Source organism: Coregonus clupeaformis, unplaced genomic scaffold (genome assembly GCF_020615455.1).
Source record: "Coregonus clupeaformis isolate EN_2021a unplaced genomic scaffold, ASM2061545v1 scaf0203, whole genome shotgun sequence".
Classification (NCBI taxonomy): Eukaryota; Metazoa; Chordata; class Actinopteri; order Salmoniformes; family Salmonidae; genus Coregonus; species Coregonus clupeaformis.
This window is the reverse complement of record NW_025533658.1, coordinates 131,419-152,500: the sequence shown is the minus strand read 5'-3', so window position 1 is coordinate 152,500 and position 21,082 is coordinate 131,419. Positions and strand designations below refer to the sequence as shown.

Genomic DNA, 21,082 nt, shown 5'->3' with positions numbered 1-21,082 from the left:
AAGGTAGTGGGTTCGATCCCCGGGACCACCCATACACAAAAATGTATGCACGCATGACTGTAAGTCGCTTTGGATAAAAGCGTCTGCTAAATGGCATATTATTATTATTATTATTATTATAAATATATATGGCAAATAGAAATCCTATATGGATGGTGTTAAGAGATAGATGGGAGGTATTGAATAGAGTTGAAGGATGGGACTAATAACAAATAACAACAAATAATAACAAAGATAGCTAATAATGTAAGCATACTGTGTCCATAATAAGTATATAGGTTGTATGTTGGGAGCTTTTGGGAAAGAGCACAGTTAGAAAGATATGGCATATAGAAGCAAACCGGATGGACATCATGAAAATGATCGGAGAGGTTGAGAGTAGAAGTTCAGGAGCAAAAACAAATAAAATATAATTATTGTAAAATTGACTGTGTCCATAAGGTGTAGATAGTAAGTAGAGGCCTGGGCATTGTTGTTCACTAATTTACTCCAAGTAGGGAAAGGATGGCGGGGTTGAAAAGTAATAAAGGGGAGTATATATATAAAAAACATGGGGGATTGGAAGTGATGCAGACAATTACATTGATAGAAGATACAATCTATCTGCAATATTAAGCTGATCCACCCCCCCCCACAAAAAAAAACAAAAAAACATTTAGTTGGTAGAGTTGATCAGATGTACAGTATACTGTTTAGACACCGTAACAAAAACATTGTTTGTCCCATTGTGAGAAACATGAAAGACATGCTGAAAAACATTAGCAGTAATATTAGCCTAAGGCAAACTAATCATAAATACTTTTATGACTATTGTATGGAAGGTTGTATAAGTTTAGTATAAATGTTGAGTAACAAAGACATTCTCAACCCACACAGTGTGCATTCTAAGAAGAAGTTACAGTATGTAATTGTATGGTTTGTCACAGGACCAAAGGATGGCCATTCCAACTGAGTCTCACACCATTTGAGTTATAACTGAAGAATCTTTTAGGAGGAAGCCTCAACCGGTTTGCTCCCCACTTCCTCGATGCAGTTTACCATATGGGTGAACATTACTATTGGCTCTTTTAACTTAAAGAACACCTTTAAGTTGATGACTACAGCTGAATTAACGGAGTAATTTAGTGTGCGGTTAGGAAGGTACAGTAGTTACAGAGAGCATAACCGTGACTGTATAAGTGTCTGTAATAGGTGCTATTCTGAGCTCTACCATGTTCTAATAGACTGTTATTCACCAGTCTAACAGTCTACTTTCACAGCTGCTGACATAGCCATTCTCTTCTGAAGCACACAGCGCACGCACGCACGCACGCATGCACACAGCGCACGCACGCACGCACGCACGCATGCACACACACGCACACACACACACACACAAACACATGCGTGCGGATGCAGGCAAACACAGGCAGGCAGTCAAACACACACACACAAAGACACACACACACTCTGTGATAATACTGAGAACCCATTTTCCCTAATAGCTGCTCTGTAAATGTACTACACCCACTTTAAATACAGGCTGCATACAGCTACTCAGGAAAACAACTTTAACCCCCCAAAAACAAAAAAACATTTTAAAAACTTTGTGAATGCTCAAAAACTAGCCATGATGGCAACTCTGTAGAAATTACAGTGTTGGACTTTGTCGTCTGTAGTCGGTTGGCTTGGGCCATCGGAATGTGTAACGGAGTGATAAAAAGGCCTGTAAAAACAGCAAAGGAATTCCATGGGTGGAAATTAGCCGTTTTTTTATAGGGGGGGCTGTAATAAGGAGGGTCTAATGATAGGGGGTTAATTTGGGTAATTGGGGAACGTTTAAATAACTCTGGGTGGTTCAAGGACAGAGCTTCTTGATCTTTATTAAACGTCCATGTCTCTCAAATGTAGATATGCAATGTTCTGGTCCTGCGTTCACTAAGTGTCTCAGAGTAGGAGTGCTGATCTAGGATCAGAGCCCCCATCTTATTTAACTGGTCCTAGGTCATAATTCCTACTCTGAGACACTTTGTGAATAAAAGCCCTGAACAGTGCACCCCACTGAATAGGCCCACGAGTTTCAACAACTGGAGATCGGACAACAGGAGATTGGTCAACAAGAGATTGGTCAACAGGAGATTGGACAACAAGAGATTGGTCAACAAGAGATTGGTCAACAGGAGATTGGTCAACAGGAGATTGGACAACAAGAGATTGGTCAACAAGAGATTGGTCAACAGGAGATTGGTCAACAGGAGATTGGACAACAGGAGATTGGACAACAGGAGATTGGACAACAGGAGATTGGTCAACAGGAGATTGGTCAACAGGAGATTGGACAACAGGAGATTGGTCAACAGGAGACTGGACAACAGGAGACTGGTCAACAGAAAATTGGTCAACAGGAGAACAGTCAACAGGAGATTGGACAGCAGGAGATTGGTCAACAGGAAATTGGTCAACAGGTGATTGGTCAACAGGAGATTGGACAGCAGGAGATTGGACAGCAGGAGATTGGTCAACAGGAGATTGGTCAACAGGAGATTGGTCAACAGGAGATTGGTCAACAGGAGATTGGTCAACAGGAGACTGGACAACAGGAGACTGGTCAACAGGAGATTGGTCAACAGGAGATTGGTCAACAGGAGACTGGTCAACAGGAGATTGGTCAACAGGAGATTGGTCAACAGGAGATTGGTCAACAGGAGATTGGTCAACAGGAGATTGGACAACAGGAGATTGGACAACAGGAGATTGGACAACAGGAGAACAGTCAACAGGAGATTGGTCAACAGGAGATTGGACAACAGGAGATTGGTCAACAGGAGATTGGTCAACAGGAGATTGGTCAACAGGAGATTGGTCAACAGGAGATTGGACAACAGGAGATTGGACAACAGGAGATTGGACAACAGGAGATTGGACAACAGGAGAACAGTCAACAGGAGAACAGTCAACAGGAGATTGGTCAACAGGAGATTGGACAACAGGAGATTGGTCAACAGGAGATTGGACAACAGGAGATTGGACAGCAGGAGATTGGACAACAGGAGATTGGACAGCAGGAGATTGGACAGAAAGAGATTGGACAGCAGGAGATTGGACAGCAGGAGATTGGACAGCAGGAGATTGGACAGCAGGAGATTGGACAGCAGGAGATTGGTCAACAGGAGATTGGACAGCAGGAGATTGGACAGCAGGAGATTGGACAGCAGGAGATTGGACAACAGGAGATTGGACAACAGGAGATTGGTCAACAGGAGATTGGACAGCAGGAGATTGGACAGCAGGAGATTGGTCAACAGGAGATTGGACAGCAGGAGATTGGACAGCAGGAGATTGGTCAACAGGAGATTGGACAACTTTTCTTTATAACAGTTACACCACTCAGAATAAAAGGTGCCATCTAGAACCTAAAAGGGTTATTCGGCTGTCCCCATAGGATAACCCTTTGGAGAACCCTTTTAGGTTTCAGGTAGAACCCTTTTGGGTTCCATGTAGAACCCTTTTCACAGAGGGTTCTACATGGAACCTAAAAACGTTGTAGCTGGAACCAAAAAGGGTTATCCTATGGGGACAGCTGAAGAACACTTTTGGAACCCTTCTTTCTAAGAGTTACATGCTATATCTCACTAACTCCTGTCCTCCTGTTCTCCTCTTATCCTCTCACTCACTCCTGTCCTCTTCTTCTCCTACTCTCTTCTTTTCTTCTCTCCTCTCTTCGTCAACTCATTTTCTCCTCACAGCTGTTGCAGGGCCACCACTTGTAATTACGCCCTGCTCTACATGCCTAAAGTACACACATTTGTGTGTGTCCCCCCGTGAGAGTGTGTGTATGTCTATCACAGGGACATGCAGGGTGATTAAATAAAACAGGCTGAGACACTCAGGGAACAGTTTTCACTGTAACCTCTCAACCGACTCCCATGGCTTAGGTAGCACAGTCATTAAGGTGATGAGTTTCATCATAACCCCCCTCTCATTGACAGAGAGTCATTAGGTAGTACTACCAGTAATTACGGGGGGTGCTAGTTTCATCATAACCCCCTCTCATTGACAGAGAGTCATTAGGTAGTACTACCAGTAATTACAGGGGATGCTAGTTTCATCATAACCCCCTCTCATTGACAGAGAGTCATTAGGTAGTACTACCAGTAATTACAGGGGGTGCTAGTTTCATCATAACCCCCTCTCATTGACAGAGAGTCATTAGGTAGTACTACCAGTAATTACAGGGGATGCTAGTTTCATCATAACCCCCTCTCATTGACAGAGAGTCATTAGGTAGTACTACCAGTAATTACGGGGGTGCTAGTTTCATCATAACCCCCTCTCATTGACAGAGAGTCATTAGGTAGTACTACCAGTAATTACAGGGGATGCTAGTTTCATCATAACCCCCTCTCATTGACAGAGAGTCATTAGGTAGTACTACCAGTAATTACAGGGGATGCTAGTTTCATCATAACCCCCTCTCATTGACAGAGAGTCATTAGGTAGTACTACCAGTAATTACAGGGGGTGCTAGTTTCATCATAACCCCCTCTCATTGACAGAGAGTCATTAGGTAGTACTACCAGTAATTACAGGGGATGCTAGTTTCATCATAACCCCCTCTCATTGACAGAGAGTCATTAGGTAGTACTACCAGTAATTACAGGGGATGCTAGTTTCATCATAACCCCCCTCTCATTGACAGAGAGTCATTAGGTAGTACTACCAGTAATTACAGGGGATGCTAGTTTCATCATAACCCCCCTCTCATTGACAGAGAGTCATTAGGTAGTACTACCAGTAATTACAGGGGGTGCTAGTTTCATCATAACCCCCCTCTCATTGACAGAGAGTCATTAGGTAGTACTACCAGTAATTACAGGGGATGCTAGTTTCATCATAACCCCTCTCATTGACAGAGAGTCATTAGGTAGTACTACCAGTAATTACAGGGGATGCTAGTTTCATCATAACCCCCTCTCATTGACAGAGAGTCATTAGGTAGTACTACCAGTAATTACAGGGGATGCTAGTTTCATCATAACCCCCTCTCATTGACAGAGAGTCATTAGGTAGTACTACCAGTAATTACAGGGGATGCTAGTTTCATCATAACCCCCCTCTCATTGACAGAGAGTCATTAGGTAGTACTACCAGTAATTACAGGGGATGCTAGTTTCATCATAACCCCCTCTCATTGACAGAGAGTCATTAGGTAGTACTACTAGTAATTACGGGGGGTGCTAGTTTCATCATAACCCCCTCTCATTGACAGAGAGTCATTAGGTAGTACTACCAGTAATTACGGGGGGTGCTAGTTTCATCACAACCCCCCTCTCATTGACAGAGAGTCATTAGGTAGTACTACCAGTAATTACGGGGGGTGCTAGTTTCATCATAACCCCCCTCTCATTGACAGAGAGTCATTAGGTAGTACTACCAGTAATTACGGGGGGTGCTAGTTTCATCATAACCCCCCTACAATTAACAGAGAGTGATTAGGTAGTACTGCCAGTAATTACGGGGATGCTAGTTTCACCATAACCCCCCTCCCATTAACAGAGTGATTAGGTAGTACTGCCAGTAATTACGGGGATGCTAGTTTCATCATAACCCCTCTATCATTAACAGAGAGTGATTAGGTAGTACTACCAGTAATTACAGGTGTGCTAGTTTCACCATAATCCCTCATTAACAGATAGCAAGTTTCACTCCAGCAAGTTTCACTGTAACTCATGGCTTTCCAATGGCTCAGAGGCATAAAAAGAATTGAAAGCCTAATTGCCCCCAGGGACGGCATGCTGGGATTAGTAGTCTGAGACAGAAGTGGTGGCTGATGGGAGTTGGAGTTTTTGATGTGTCCTGAGGTGGCGCCCACAAAGACACAGCTGATTAACATGAGACAGGGTAATGATAGAGATGGAGAGTGTGTGTGTGTGTGTGTGTGTGTGTCTGTATGTGTAATACAACATGGCTGTCTCTCATGGTAGGTAACACAGAGGGTGGTCTGCAGACCTCGGTCACATACACGTTAAATACTTCAACATACTTTAATAGTTTTGCGTGGTACAAAGGGACCAATGGGATCGTCTCAAAAGTGCAAACTCCAAGCTAAATTAAACGCAGCTGTGTGTGCCTGTGCGTGTGTATGTACCTGGAATATGTAGTCTCCAGGCTTGACGTCGGTGATGTCGATCCACTGACAGTCAATGTCGTGGCGGTACGTATCCCAGCAGCCCACTGAGATGCCCTGGTCGCCCATGTTGTAGCAGGAGAAACGCTTATGCAGACCTGACACACAGACAAGAACGGTGACTTTACTCTTCTGCTTGATGCTTTTAGGAGCCAGTTTCAGCTACTAAACAAACAAAAAATAATTGGCCAGGAACAATTTAGGTGATGAACAGCCTATGAAGCCAAGTTGTTTAAAATAAAGGGTTGTTATAACTGTTAATAGCAGGTGACATTGCCATGTTATGAATGATTATGAATGTTAATAACATGTGACATGAGGAGCTATCCATGTTAATACAGGTGTTATTACCATCTAGGCAGTATTTATCCATGTTAATAACAGGTGTTATTACCATCTGGGCAGTATTTATCCATGTTAATAACAGGTGTTATTACCATCTGGGCAGTATTTATCCATGTTGATAACAGGTGTTATTACCATCTGGGCAGTATTTATCCATGTTATTAACAAGTGTTATTACCTTCAAGGCAGTATGTATCCATGTTAATAACAAGTGTTATAACCTTTAGGGCAGTATGTATGACTGTTAATAACATGTGACATTAGGTGTTACCCATGTACATAACAGGTGTTAATACCTTCAGGGCAGTATGAATCCTCCAGACAAAAGCTGGCCTTGTGTCCCTCTGCTATCCTGGTCCCATTCAGAGTCAGCAGGTCATAGTGGGTGAACACCTCAATGCTGTGGTAGTGCCTGGTAACACAGAATAAAAGGGGTGGTTAGGGTGTGTTTGTGTGTGTGTGTGTGTGTGTGTATGTGCAACTGGCTCTCACAGTCTCACATCAGAACTAGACGCTGATCTATGTTTCTCAAACGCCAAATTTCTAAGTATTTAAGGTTAAGTTAAGGCATTAACTCTGAAATCTTAAGGTTAGGCAGTAACTCAGAATGGTTATGGTAAGGGTTAAGGTTTGGGATAGGCTTAAAACAAAAATCTCAAAAACAACTTTCTATCGCTGGATTTGAACATGCAACCTTTGGAATCAGAGGTAGATGTTTAACTCCCATCCGCCATTCACGTCCACAACGCCCTAGCAAAACCGAAACCTATGTGAAGGTAACAGCGCTCACTGTTGCCCCTAGTGGCCAGTTTCCACGTCATCTGCCGATGTCCTCAGACATGGATGGACGTTAAATACTGACTGGCTGGTGTGTGTATGTTTGGGAATCAGAACAGTAGGTCCCTATATCTGGTAGCCCAGTGATCTCAACACTAGAGCATGTGGTAGGGTGTCAGAATAACACCTCTCATAGAAGCTTGTTCTAGAACTTGCTAGGTTGCACAGCTCACACACAGACCTGTTTACACACTCACAGTGAATGGGGGGCTTTGAAACTCACCTGCACACACATTCATGCATTCACGTGCACACACACACACACACACGGCTCCAGGCATAAGTGACATAAACAGTCACTTTTAGCACCGACTCCCCCAAAAAATCAGTCTCAACTTAATTTGAGAGTAAGAGTAGTAGAATATAAAAGGTGCAATTCCGACATTTGGTTGTGCATCAGCAGTTCTTATGTCAGTCACTGACAGTCACTTAATTAGCCAAGTCAGCTAAAAACGTTTAAATTGGTAAGTTAGTCTAGCTAGCTATCTATCTAAAGGTGCAGTAATCATGGCCGAATACCCACCAGACACACAGGGCAAGTACCCAGGGGCCCTGACCTCCAGTGGGCCCCCATTGATTTTGTTAGTTACACTCAATCAGACATCATATTACCATGGCATAAGTTATGGCAAAATGTGTAGAATTGCAGGTAATTAGCTTTCAAATGGAAAAAATGTCACTCCACCCTATGGCAAAATGATAGAATTGCATGATATGTGTTATATGAAAAATAACGCTATGAAAGTGATTGGTTATTCGCTTGCAGTGTACTTAGTAATGACATCCACTAAGAGACAAGCATAACAGAACAGAAAAATTTACATTTTTGTTTCTCAGAAATTGGCATTTTACATAAGTGTATCCATAACATTATCGAAGAAAAGCTTTATGTGGACCACTATTTTTTTGTGGTTGTTTTTGTAAGTGTTTTTTTAGGGGGTAGATAAGCTTTAATATTGCAGATGGCTTCCATCAATGTAATTGTCTGCATCATTTCCAATCCCCCATATATTTTTGGGTAAATATATACAGTACAGTCAAAAGTTTGGACACACCTACTCATTCAAGGGTTTTTCTTCATTTTTACTATTTTCTACATTCTAGAATAATATTACTATAAAATAACATATGGAATCACGTAGTAACCAAAAAAGTGTTAAACAAATCAAAATATATTTTATATTTCAGATTCTTCAAAGTAGCCACCCTTCAGCTTTGCACATTCTTAGCATTCTCTCAACCAGCTTCATGAGGAATGCTTTTCCAACAGTCTAGAAGGAGTTCCCACATATGCTGAGGACTTGTTGGCTGCATTTCCTTCACTCTGCGGTCCAACTCATCCCAAACCATCTCAATTGGGTTGAGGTTGGGTGATTGTGGAGGCCAGGTCATCTGATGCAGCACTCAATCACTCTCCTTCTTGGTCAAAAAGCCCTTACACAGCCTGGAGGTGTGTTTTGGGTCATTGTCCTGTTGAAAAACAAACGATAGTCCCACTAAGCGCAAACCAGATGGGATGCCGTATCGCTGCAGAATGCTGTGGTAGCCATGCTGGTTAAGTGTGCCTTGAATTCTAAATAAATCACTGACAGTGTCACCAGCAAAGTACACCCACGCCATCACACCTCCTCCTCCATGCTTCACGGTGGGACCCACACATGCGTAGATCATCCGTTCACCTACTCTGCGTCTCACAAAGACATGGCGGTTGGAACCAAAAATCTCTAATTTGGACACATCAGACCAAAGGACAGATTTCCACCGGTCTAATGTCCATTGCTCGTGTTTCTTGGCCCAAGCAAGTCTCTTCTTCTTATTGGTGTCCTTTAGTAGTGGTTTCTTTGCAGCAATTCGACCATGAAGGCCTGATTCACGCAGTCTCCTCTGAACAGTTGACGTTGAGATGTATATGTTACTTGAACTCTGTGAAGGATTTATTTGGGCTGCAATTTCTGAGGCTGGTAACTCTAATGAACTTATCCTCTGCAGCAGAGGTAACTCTGGGTCTTCCTTTCCTGTGGCGGTCCTCATGAGAGCCAGTTGCATCATAGCGCTTGATGGTTTTTGCGACTGCACTTGAAGAAACTTTCAAAATTCTTGAACATTTCCAGATTGACTGACACGTCTTAAAGTAATGATGGTCATTTCTCTTTGCTTTTTTGAGCTGTTCTTGCCATAATATGGACTTGGTCTTTTACCAAACAGGGCTATCTTCTGTATACCAACCCTACCTTGTCACAACACAACTCATTGGCTCAAACGCATTAAGAAGGAAAGAAATTCCACAAATGAACTTTTAACAAGGCACACCTGTTTATTGAAAAGCATTCCAGGTGATGACCTCATGAAGCTGGTTGAGAGAATGCCAAGAGTGTGTAAAGCTGTCATCAAGGCAAATGGTGTCTACTTTGAATAATCTCAAAATATAAAATATATTTTGATTTGTTTAACACTTTTTTGGTTACTACATGATTTCATTTGTGTTATTTCATAGTTTTGCATATGTATTCACTATTATTCTACAATGTAGACAATAGTAAAAATAAAGAAAAACATTTGAATGAGTAGGTGTGTCTAAACTTTTGACAAGTACTGTATATACATATATTTTAAAAATATATTTCCTTTATTATTTTCCGCTAACCCTACAGAGGAGGGGAACTGGGTGAAAGTGTTGTGGTCAGATGAGACCAAAATCGAGCTCTTTGGCATCAACTCAACTCGCCGTGTTTGGAGGAGGAGGAATGCTGCATATGACCCCAAGAACACCATCCCCACCGTCAAACATGGAGGTGGAAACTTTATGCTTTGGGGGTGTTTTTCTGCTAAGGGGACAGGACAACTTCACCGCATCAAAGGGACGATGGACGGGGCCATGTACCATCAAATCTTACATTTACATTTTACATTTTAGTCATTTAGCAGACGCTCTTATCCAGAGCGACTTACAGTTAGTGCATACATAATTTTTTCATACCCCCTGTGGGAATCAAACCCACAACCTCTATCAACTGAGCTACATCCCTGCCGGCCATTCCCTCCCCTACCCTGGACGACACTGGGCCAATTGCGCGCCGCCCCATGGGTCTCCCGGTCGCGGCCGGCTACGACAGAGCCTGGATTCGAACCAGGATCTCTAGTGGCACAGCTAGCACTGCGATGCAGTGCCTTAGACCACTGCACCACTCGGGAGATAAATCTTGGGTGAGAACCTCCTTCCCTCAGCCAGGGCATTGAAAATGGGTCGTGGATGGGTATTCCAGCATGACAATGACCCAAAACACACGGCCAAGGCAACAAAGGAGTGGCTCAAGAAGAAGCACATTAAGGTCCTGGAGTGGCCTAGCCAGTATCCAGACCTTAATCCCATAGAAAATCTGTGGAGGGAGCTGAATGTTCGAGTTGCCAAACGTCAGCCTCGAAACCTTAATGACTTGGAGAAGATCTGCAAAGAGGAGTGGGACAAAATCCCTCCTGAGATGTGTGCAAACCTGGTGGCCAACTACAAGAAATGTCTGACATCTGTGATTGCCAACAAGGATTTTGCCACCAAGTACTAAGTCATGTTTTGCAGAGGGGTCAAATACTTATTTCCCTCATTAAAATGCAAATCAATTTATAACATTTTTGACATGCGTTTTTCTCGATTTTTTTGTTGTTATTCTGTCTCTCACTGTTCAAATAAACCTACCATTAAAATTATAGACTGATCATTTCTTTGTCAGTGGGCAAACGTACAAAATCAGCAGGGGATCAAATACTTATTTCCCTCACTGTATCTGCAGCGTTAGGTCCAGGTAAATGTTGCAATTCTTCAGCCTTTCTATGAGGTCGAAGGAATTGTCCGTAGAGCTCTGAGACAGGATTGTGTCGAGGCACAGATCTGGGGAAGGGTACCAAAACATTTATGCAGCATTGAAGGTCCCCAAGAACACAGTGGCCTCCATCATTCTTAAATGGAAGAAGTTTGGAAACACCAAGACTCTTTCTAGAGCTGGCCGTCCAGCCAAACTGAGCTATAGGGGGAGAAGGGCCTTGGTCAAGGAGGTGATCCGTCTAGGCAGTTACAAAGAAAAAGCCATATCTCAGACTGGCCAATAAAAAGAAAAGATTAAGATGGGAAGTCTGAGATATGTCTTTTTCTTTGCAACTCTGCCTAGAAGGTCAGCATCCCGGAGTCGCCTCTTCACTGTTGATGTTTTATACTGGTGTTTTGTGGGTACTATTTAATGTAGCTACTGGTTGAGGACCTGTGAGTCGCCTGTTTCTCAAACTAGACACTTTAATGTATTTGTCATCTTGCTCAGTTGTGCACCGGGGCCTCCCACTCCTCTTTCTATTCCGGTTAGAGCCAGTTTGCGCTGTTCTGTGAAGGGAGTGGTACACAGCGTTATACGAGATCTTCAGTTTCTTGGCAATTTCTCCTATGGAATAGCCTTCATTTCTCAGAACAAGAATAAACTGACGAGTTTCAGAAGAAAGTTCTTTATTTCTGGCCATTTTGAGCCTGTAATCGAACCCACAATTACTGATGCTCCAGATACTCAACTAGTCTCAAGAAGGCCAGTTTTATTGCTTATTTAATCAGCACAACAGTTTTCAGCTGTGCTAACATAATTGCAAAAGGGTTTTCTAATGATCAATTAGCCTTTTAAAATGATAAACTTGGATTAGCAAACACAACGTGCCATTGGAACACGGGACTGATGGTTGCTGATAATGGGCCTCTGTACGCCATGTAGATATTCCATAAAAAAATCAGCCGTTTCCAGCTACAATAGCCATTTACAACATTAACAATGTCTACACTGTATTTCTGATCAATTTGATGTTATTTTAATGGACAAAAAAAATGCTTTTCTTTCGAAAACAAGGACATTTCTAAGTGACCCCAAACTTTTGAACGGTAGTGTAATTTTAAAAACAGGTCGCTAGGTGTAGGCAAGACCTTAGCAAATAGGTAAACTGGGATATGACTAAAGAGTTAATCAGGATGATTTTTCCACAAATAGACAGGTATTTCCCTTTCCATGGTAGCAAGATCTTATCTTATTAAATTGAATTGGAGTGAGATCATTTCTTTCTTTCGGGATATGTATACCGAGTATGTCCACGTCCCCGTCAGACCATTGTATTGGTAAATTACACGGTAATGTAAAAGTTGTATTTTTTTGTGATCCAATACGTAATATGGCACACTTATCATAATTTGGTTTTAATCCAGTGTAACGATCCCGGCTGTCTGAGTCGGGTCCTGTCTGGTGACTAGTGTTCCGGTTCGTAATCTCCAGTTTCCCGAGGGTTCGAAACGCTCCGGGAGCGCTCTTGTTTCCGCACCTGCATCCCATCAGCAATCTGCACACCTGGTCCTGATCATCACCCTTCTTAGGCTCTGGCCTAACATCCAGTTCCTGCCGGATCGTTAGCTATGAACAGTATGTTGTCAGCGTATCAGCCTCTGAGCCATTAGTGTTAGTTTTGTTGTTTTGCACCTTGTGACTTGCTGTGTACTGACCTCCGTTTTTGTTCTGTCTGCAGTTCTCACCCGAACCTTCACCCAACCTCTGCCTGATGGTCGGCGGCTGCCCGAGCCAGTACCGGACCAACCACTGCACCCTCAACAACCCATCCACGCCACCCGCTCTGTTCCCTGGATTATTCAGCCTCACTCGGAATCTATTAAATAAACACTCACCTTTCTCTCAACGTACCTTGTCCTGGTCTGCTTCTGGGTTCTGGCATAGTAAACCGTGACAGAACGATCCGCCAGTAATGAACCCAGCGGACCTGGACTCTGTTCGCCATGCTATTACCCAGCAGGAGAAGATGTTGGGCCATCATAGCACGGTACTACAGGAGATCGCGTTGTCAGTTCGGAACCTTTCTACCGGTCTGACGGAGGTCCAGAACCAACGTAAGTGTCCGGTGGAGGATCCACTACCGGTTTCACCCATCTCGCCTGCCGCTTCTGAAGCTGTGTCCATCCGTGAGCCCAAGGTTCCGACGCCGGATAAATATGAGGGGGAGCTGGGAAGATGCCGTTCCTTCCTTATGCAGTGTGGATTAGTGTTCGATCTACAACCCTACTCTTATGCCACAGACAAGGCTAGGATAGCCTTTGTGATTGAGTTGCTGCGTGGTCGAGCGCTGGAGTGGGCTTCAGCCGTTTGGGAACGACAGGATCCCTGCATGGCTTCATACCAGGGGTTCACGGCCGAGATGAGGAAGCTCTTCGACCATTCCGTCCGAGGGAGGGACGCAGCTAGGCGCCTGTTTTCGCTTCGCCAAGGAACTCGCAGCGTGGCCGACTTCGTGATCGAGTTCAAGACGTTGGCTGTGGAGAGTGGGTGGAACGAGGAGTCTCTGCAAGCGGCCTTTACCAGGGTCTGTCGGAGCAGCTCAAGGATGAGTTGATCTCCTATCCGGAGCCTAGTGACCTGGACAGCTTGGTAGCCTTGTCTATTCGGGTGGATAATCGAGTCCGAGAGCCGAAGGAGGGAGAAGCAATGGGGTCCGTCCAGTCGATCAGCTTCTCAGTTCCCAGTCGGGTCGGGTGGTGGACCAGAACACGTCGATCATTCTCCACCACAATGGATTAGTGGAGAGGTCCTCTCTCCCGATTCTGAACCCATGCAAGTGGGGGCGGCACGGGTTAACCAAGGAGGAGCGTCAACATAGATGTAAGACCAACTGCTGCCTCTACTGTGGTAGCTCGGGACATTACATCTCCACTTGTTCCCGGCGGTCGTCAAACTGCCCGGCTCGCTAAAGTTGGGAGGACTTTTAGCGAGCCAGTTTCAACCTCTCAGTACCTCTGTCAGACCCCGTTTCCCGGCTACCCTTGTGAACAGGAATCAGAGCTTAGCGCTTAACGCTTTTATCGATTCAGGTGCCGATGGAAGCTTTCTTGATGCCGAGTTGGTGGAACAGCTGGGGCTTTCCAAGGAGCAATTGCCGGAAGCCATTGAAGCGACCACTCTGAACGGCAGTAGTCTGGCACGTATCACGATGAGGACTGAACCGGGTTAAGATGCGGTTGTCGGGGAATCATTCTGAGATGATTTCATTCTTCATTCTGCCGTCTTCCCATGTTCCTCTGGTCCTTGGATACCCCTGGCTGAAGGAACACAATCCCACGTTCGATTGGGTGACGGGCAAGGTAACGAGTTGGAGCCTTGATTGTCATGCTAACTGTCTCAAGACTGCCTGCCCCCATTCGGTTCCCAGTCAGGTGATTGAGGCTAAACCCCCAGATTTGTCCCTGGTTCCCGAGACATATCACGATTTGGGGAGGTTTTCAGTAAGCAGAAGGCTCTGTCACTCCCTCCCCACCGACCATATGATTGTGCCATCAACCTGGTCCCTGGAGCTGTCTACCCCAAGGGAAGGTTATACAGTATCTCCCGACCTGAACGTGAGGCGTTGGAGACCTACATCAAGGAGTCCCTAGCTGCTGGTCTCGTTCGTCCCTCGTCATCACCCCTGGGGGCAGGATTCTTCTTTGTGGGTAAGAAGGATGGCTCTCTTCGACCGTGTATTGATTATCGGGGGTTGAATGACATCACGGTCAAGAACAAGTATCCCCTGCCCTTGATGAGTTCTGCCTTCGACTCCTTACAGGGTGCTACGGTGTTCACCAAGCTAGACCCACGCAATGCGTATCACCTGGTCCGGATCAGAGAGGGGGACGAGTGGTTGACGGGTTTCAATACACCGATGGGTCACCGAGTATCAGGTGATGCCGTTTGGACTGACCAATGCTCCAGCGGTATTCCAGAGTATGGTGAACGACGTCCTGAGAGATATGATCGGTCTCTTTGTGTTTGTTTACCTGGATGACATTCTGATCTTCTCGAAGGAACCTTCCGACCACGTCCAGCATGTCCGGCAGGTTCTGCAGCGATTGTTGGAGAATCGCCTGTTCGTGAAGGCCGAGAAGTGCGAGTTTCACGCCCACACGACATCCTTTCTCGGGTACATCATCTCCAGGGGAGAGATTAGGATGGACCAGGAGAAGGTTAGAGCGGTTCTGGAATGGGTCCAGCCCGGTACGAGATTGCAGCTCCAGAGATTTTTGGGGTTTGCGAATTTCTACCGCAGATTCATCCGGGATTACAGCCGTGTGGCCGCTCCGTTAACTGCCTTGACTTCCAGTATCAGGACCTTCAAGTGGAATCCGGAGGCGGATCGAGCGTTTCTGGATTTGAAGAGGCGATTCACCAACGCACCGATTCTCTCTCAACCGGACACGGCCCGTCAGTTCGCCGTTGAAGTGGACGCGTCTGATGTGGGAGTTGGCGCCATCCTGTCGCAGCGATGCTCCACGGACAGTAAACTCCATCCCTGCGCCTACTACTCCGTCGCCTTTCGCCTGCGGAGAGGAATTACGATGTGGGTAACCGGGAGCTTCTCGCGGTGAAACTTGCCTTGGAGGAGTGGCGCCACTGGTTGGAGGGGCGGAGCAACCGTTTATTGTCTGGACTGACCACAAGAATCTTGCTTACGTGCAATCGGCTAAACGTCTCAACTCCCGCCAGGCCAGGTGGGCGTTGTTTTTCGGACGATTCAAGTTTGCCCTGACGTTCCGACCTGGATCTAAGAACGGCAAGGCGGACGCCTTGTCCCGGATGTTCTCCAAGACGGAGGAGAGTGGGTCCAAGACCGAGACAATCCTCCCCCGGAACTGCGTCGTGGGAGCAGTTATGTGGAAGATTGAGGAGGAGGTGCTGGCGGCCCTCGGACTCAGCCCGGTCCCGGTAACGGTCCACCCGGTCGGTTGTTTGTGCCTGAGTCGGTTCGTCCTGCTGTCCTCAAATGGTCCCACGCCAGCAAGATGGCTTGTCACCCTGGCGTGGCTCGGACAATGGCGTTTCTTCGCAGACGTTTTTGGTGGCCTGCCATGGCCGAGGATACTCGGGGTTTTGTTGCTGCCTGTCCAGTGTGTGCGCAGAATAAGAGTACCAATCGGCCCAGCTCTGGACTACTTCACCCCCTTCCTATTCCCCGGCGACCATGGTCGCATCTGGCCCTGGACTTCGTCACTGGGTTGCCCGCTTCTGAGGGGAACACGGTCGTTCTGACTATCGTGGACAGATTCAGCAAGTTCGCCCACTTTGTGCCTATTGCCAAGCTTCCCTCTGCCTCGGAGACGTCCGAGATCCTGGTTAGGGAGGTTTTCAGGGTCCACGGTTTGCCCAGTGATATCGTTTCCGACCGTGGCCCTCAGTTTACCTCTGCTGTCTGGAAGTCCTTCTGTTTGGCCATTGGAGCTACAGTCAGTCTCACATCTGGTTTTCACCCCCAATCCAATGGTCAGGCGGAGAGAGCCAACCAGAAGAGGGAATCCACGCTACGCTGTCTGGTCTCTTCCAACCCCACCTCCTGGGTCTCTCAGTTGCCTTGGGTTGAGTATGCCCACAATACTCTTCCTACATCTGCCACTGGGATGTCTCCCTTCCAGTGCCTGTATGGCTACCAACCTCCCCTGTTTCCTTCTCAGGAGAAGGAGCTCTCAGTGCCTTCTGTTCAGGCCCATATTCGTCGTTGCCACCGGACCTGGCATCGGGCCAGAAAGGCACTCCTTAGAGTTTCGGACCGGTATCAGCTCCAGGCGAATGCGCCGCCGGATCCCCGCTCCCACCTATACCATCGGAGATAGGGTTTGGTTGGCCACACGGGATCTTCCGTTACGGACTGAGTCTAGGAAGTTGTTACCAAAGTTCATTGGTCCGTTTGTGGTGGAGAAGGTGATCAATCCAGTGGCAGTTCGACTCAAACTACCGAGGACGCTCAGAGTCCATCCCACCTTTCATGTCTCCTGCCTCAAGCCTGTCTTCCTCAGTCCTCTGTTGCCTCCTCCGCCTCCTCCTCCTCCTCCTCGGATGATTGGAGGTGGTCCTGCCTACACGGTGCGTCGCATCATGGATTCCAGACGGCGGGGCCGGGGTTTCCAGTATCTCGTGGACTGGGAGGGGTATGGCCCTGAAGAGAGGAGTTGGATTCCGCGGCGACAGGTCCTAGATGCGGACCTCATCAGTGACTTCTACCGCCTCCATCCTGGCGCTCCGGGAGTCCGCCCGGTGGCGTTCGCCGGAGGGGGTACTGTAACGATCCCGACTGTCTGAGTCGGGTCCTGTCTGGTGACTAGTGTTCCGGTTCGTAATCTCCAGTTTCCCGAGGGTTCGGGAACGCTCCGGGGAGCGCTCTTGTTTCCGCACCTGCATCCCATCAGCAATCTGCACACCTGGTCCTGATCATCACCCTTCTTAGGCTCTGGCCTAACATCCAGTTCCTGCCGGATCGTTAGCTATGAACAGTATGTTGTCAGCGTATCAGCCTCTGAGCCATTAGTGTTAGTTTTGTTGTTTTGCACCTTGTGACTTGCTGTGTACTGACCTCCGTTTTTGTTCTGTCTGCAGTTCTCACCGGAACCTTCACCCAACCTCTGCCTGATGGTCGGCGGCTGCCCGAGCCAGTACCGGACCAACCACTGCACCCTCAACAACCCATCCACGCCACCCGCTCTGTTCCCTGGATTATTCAGCCTCACTCGGAATCTATTAAATAAACACTCACCTTTCTCTCAACGTACCTTGTCCTGGTCTGCTTCTGGGTTCTGGCATAGTAAACCGTGACATCCAGAGAGGTTAGAAAAAGTATCTAGATCCTCTATGAGGCTGTGGAGGGATCCAAATGGTGGATTTAAAAGAAAACATAAATCATCAGCGTACAATGACACCTTTGTTTTTAAGCCCTGGATTTCTAACCCCTTAATGTCATTGTTGGATCTGATTTTAACAGCTAACATTTCATTGGCAATAATAAATAGATATGCCGATAGTGGACAACCTTGTTTTACTCCTCTTAACAGTTTTCAACTTTCTGAGAAGTAGCCATTATTTACTATTTTACACCTAGGGTTACTATACATCATTTTAACCCATTTTAAGAGATTATCCAAAATTGAAATATTCATGGAATTTATATATAAACTCCAGTCATACTTTATCAAATACCTTTACAAAGTCAGCTATGAAAACCAGGCCTGGTTTTCCTGATTTTTCATAGTGTTCTATTGTTTCCAGTACTTTTCTTATATTATCTCCAATGTATCGTCCATGTAAAAAACCTGTCTGATTAGGATTAATAATATCCAACAATACCTTTTAGATTTTTCCCGGATTTAAAGGCTTTAATTGCATCGAGAAGTTCCTCCTCTGTAATTTGGCCTTTACATGAGTCTTTCTGTACAGCTGTTCATTTAACATTATTAATAGAAAAAAAATCCATACAATTAGCTTCGGTTAGTGGAGATGGAGGAAACTGAAACGGAAACATATGCTTAAAGTACTTTTCTCCTCTTTCAAAATATCATTTGGTGAATCATGGGTGACTGTCATTTGTAACAAGTTTTAGTAAATTATTTTTGGTAGCATTTCTATGTTGAAGATTGAAATAGAATTTGGTGCATTTTTCCCCAAATTCCATCCAATTCGCATTCTTTTTAATAACATATTATACTTGATCTTTCTTGAATATGTTCCTCCATTTATTTTAGTTTTTCTTCTAACTTATTCTGAGGCTCTATGGTACAGTTTGTATTGCTATTTATCTGTACTGTTAGTCCTTCCATTTCCTTTGTTAATATGGACTCTTTTGAACTAAATTGTTTTAGTTTTAGAGATGAGTACTGAATTGCATGGCCTCTAAAAGCAAATGTAAAAGTGTCCCATACAATAAGGGGATCTGCTGTAACTATGTTATGTCAGGAAAAGTCAGTTATAAATTATTCTGTCCTAGTAAAAAAAATAGATAGCATCCAATAGGCTTTGATTAAATTTCCAATATCCTCGCCTACGTGGAAACTGTAAGAGTAATATACAGTGGGGGAAAAAAATATTTAGACAGCCACCAATTGTGCAAGTTCTCCCACTTAAAAAGATGAGAGAGGCCTGTAATTTTCATCATAGGTACACGTCAACTATGCCAGACAAATTGAGGAAAAAAATTCCAGAAAATCACATTGTAGGATTTTTAATGAATTTATTTGCAAATTATGGTGGAATATAAGTATTTGGTCAATAACAAAAGTTTCTCAATACTTTGTTATATACCCTTTGTTGGCAATGACACAGGTCAAACGTTTTCTGTAAGTCTTCACAAGGTTTTCACACACTGTTGCTGGTATTTTGGCCCATTCCTCCATGCAGATCTCCTCTAGAGCAGTGATGTTTTGGGGCTGTCGCTGGGCAAAACGGACTTTCAACTCCCTCCAAAGATTTTCTATGGGGTTGAGATCTGGAGACTGGCTAGGCCACTCCAGGACCTTGAAATGCTTCTTACGAAGCCACTCCTTCTTGCCCGGGCGGTGTGTTTGGGATCATTGTCATGCTGAAAGACCCAGCCACGTTTCATCTTCAATGCCCTTGCTGATTGAAGGAGGTTTTCACTCAAAATCTCACGATACATGGCCCCATTCATTCTTTCCTTTACACAGATCAGTCGTCCTGGTCCCTTTGCAGAAAAACAGCCCCAAAGCATGATGTTTCCACCCCCATGCTTCACAGTAGGTATGGTGTTCTTTGGATGCAACTCAGCATTCTTTGTCCTCCAAACACGACGAGTTGAGTTTTTACCAAAAAGTTCTATTTTGGTTTCATCTGACCATATGACATTCTCCCAATCCTCTTCTGGATCATCCAAATGCACTCTAGCAAACTTCAGACGGGCCTGGACATGTACTGGCTTAAGCAGGGGGACACGTCTGGCACTGCAGGATTTGAGTCCCTGGCGGCGTAGTGTGTTACTGATGGTAGGCTTTGTTACTTTGGTCCCAGCTCTCTGCAGGTCATTCACTAGTTCCCCCGTGTGGTTGTGGGATTTTTGCTCACCGTTCTTGTGATCATTTTGACCCCACGGGTGAGATCTTGCGTGGAGGCCCAGATCGAGGGAGATTATCAGTGTTCTTGTATGTCTTCCATTTCCTAATAATTGCTCCCACAGTTGATTTCTTCAAACCAAGCTGCTTACCTATTGCAGATTCAGTCTTCCCAGCCTAGTGCAGGTCTACAATTTTGTTTCTGGTGTCCTTTGACAGCTCTTTGGTCTTGGCCATAGTGGAGTTTGGAGTGTGACTGTTTGAGGTTGTGGACAGGTGTCTTTTATACTGATAACAAGTTCAAACAGGTGCCATTAATACAGGTAACGAGTGGAGGACAGAGGAGCCTCTTAAAGAAGAAGTTACAGGTCTGTGAGAGCCTCTGTACGCCTATGTAGATATTCCATTAAAAATCAGCCGTTTCCAGCTACAATAGCCATTTACAACATTAACAATGTCTACACTGTATTTCTGATCAATTTGATGTTATTTTAATGGACAAAAAAAATGCTTTTCTTTCGAAAACAAGGACATTTCTAAGTGACCCCAAACTTTTGAACGGTAGTGTAATTTTAAAAACAGGTCGCTAGGTGTAGGCAAGACCTTAAGCAAATAGGTCAACTGGGATATGACTAAAGAGTTAATCAGGATGATTTTTCCACAAATAGACAGGTATTTCCCTTTCCATGGTAGCAAGATCTTATCTTATTAAATTGTATTGGAGTGAGATCATTTCTTTCTTTCGGGATATGTATACCGAGTATGTCCACATCCCCGTCAGACCATTGTAATGTCCACGGTAATGTAAAAGTTGTATTTCTTTGTGATCCAATACGTAATATGGCACACTTATCATA

General features: G+C 45.1%; 1 protein-coding gene across 1 annotated transcript in view; it reads right to left on the bottom strand.

The window, feature by feature from the left end:
• The window catches only part of LOC123484134 (lysyl oxidase homolog 4-like), a 57,858-nt gene that overhangs the window by 3,036 nt on the left and 33,740 nt on the right, over nucleotides 1-21,082 (bottom strand). The window contains exons 12-13 of the mRNA XM_045214155.1: nucleotides 6,808-6,923; nucleotides 6,128-6,264 (exon numbers count right to left, since the gene is read on the bottom strand). Of these exons, the coding sequence (XP_045070090.1) occupies nucleotides 6,128-6,264; nucleotides 6,808-6,923 (253 nt within the window). The remainder of the gene's footprint in view (nucleotides 1-6,127; nucleotides 6,265-6,807; nucleotides 6,924-21,082) is intronic.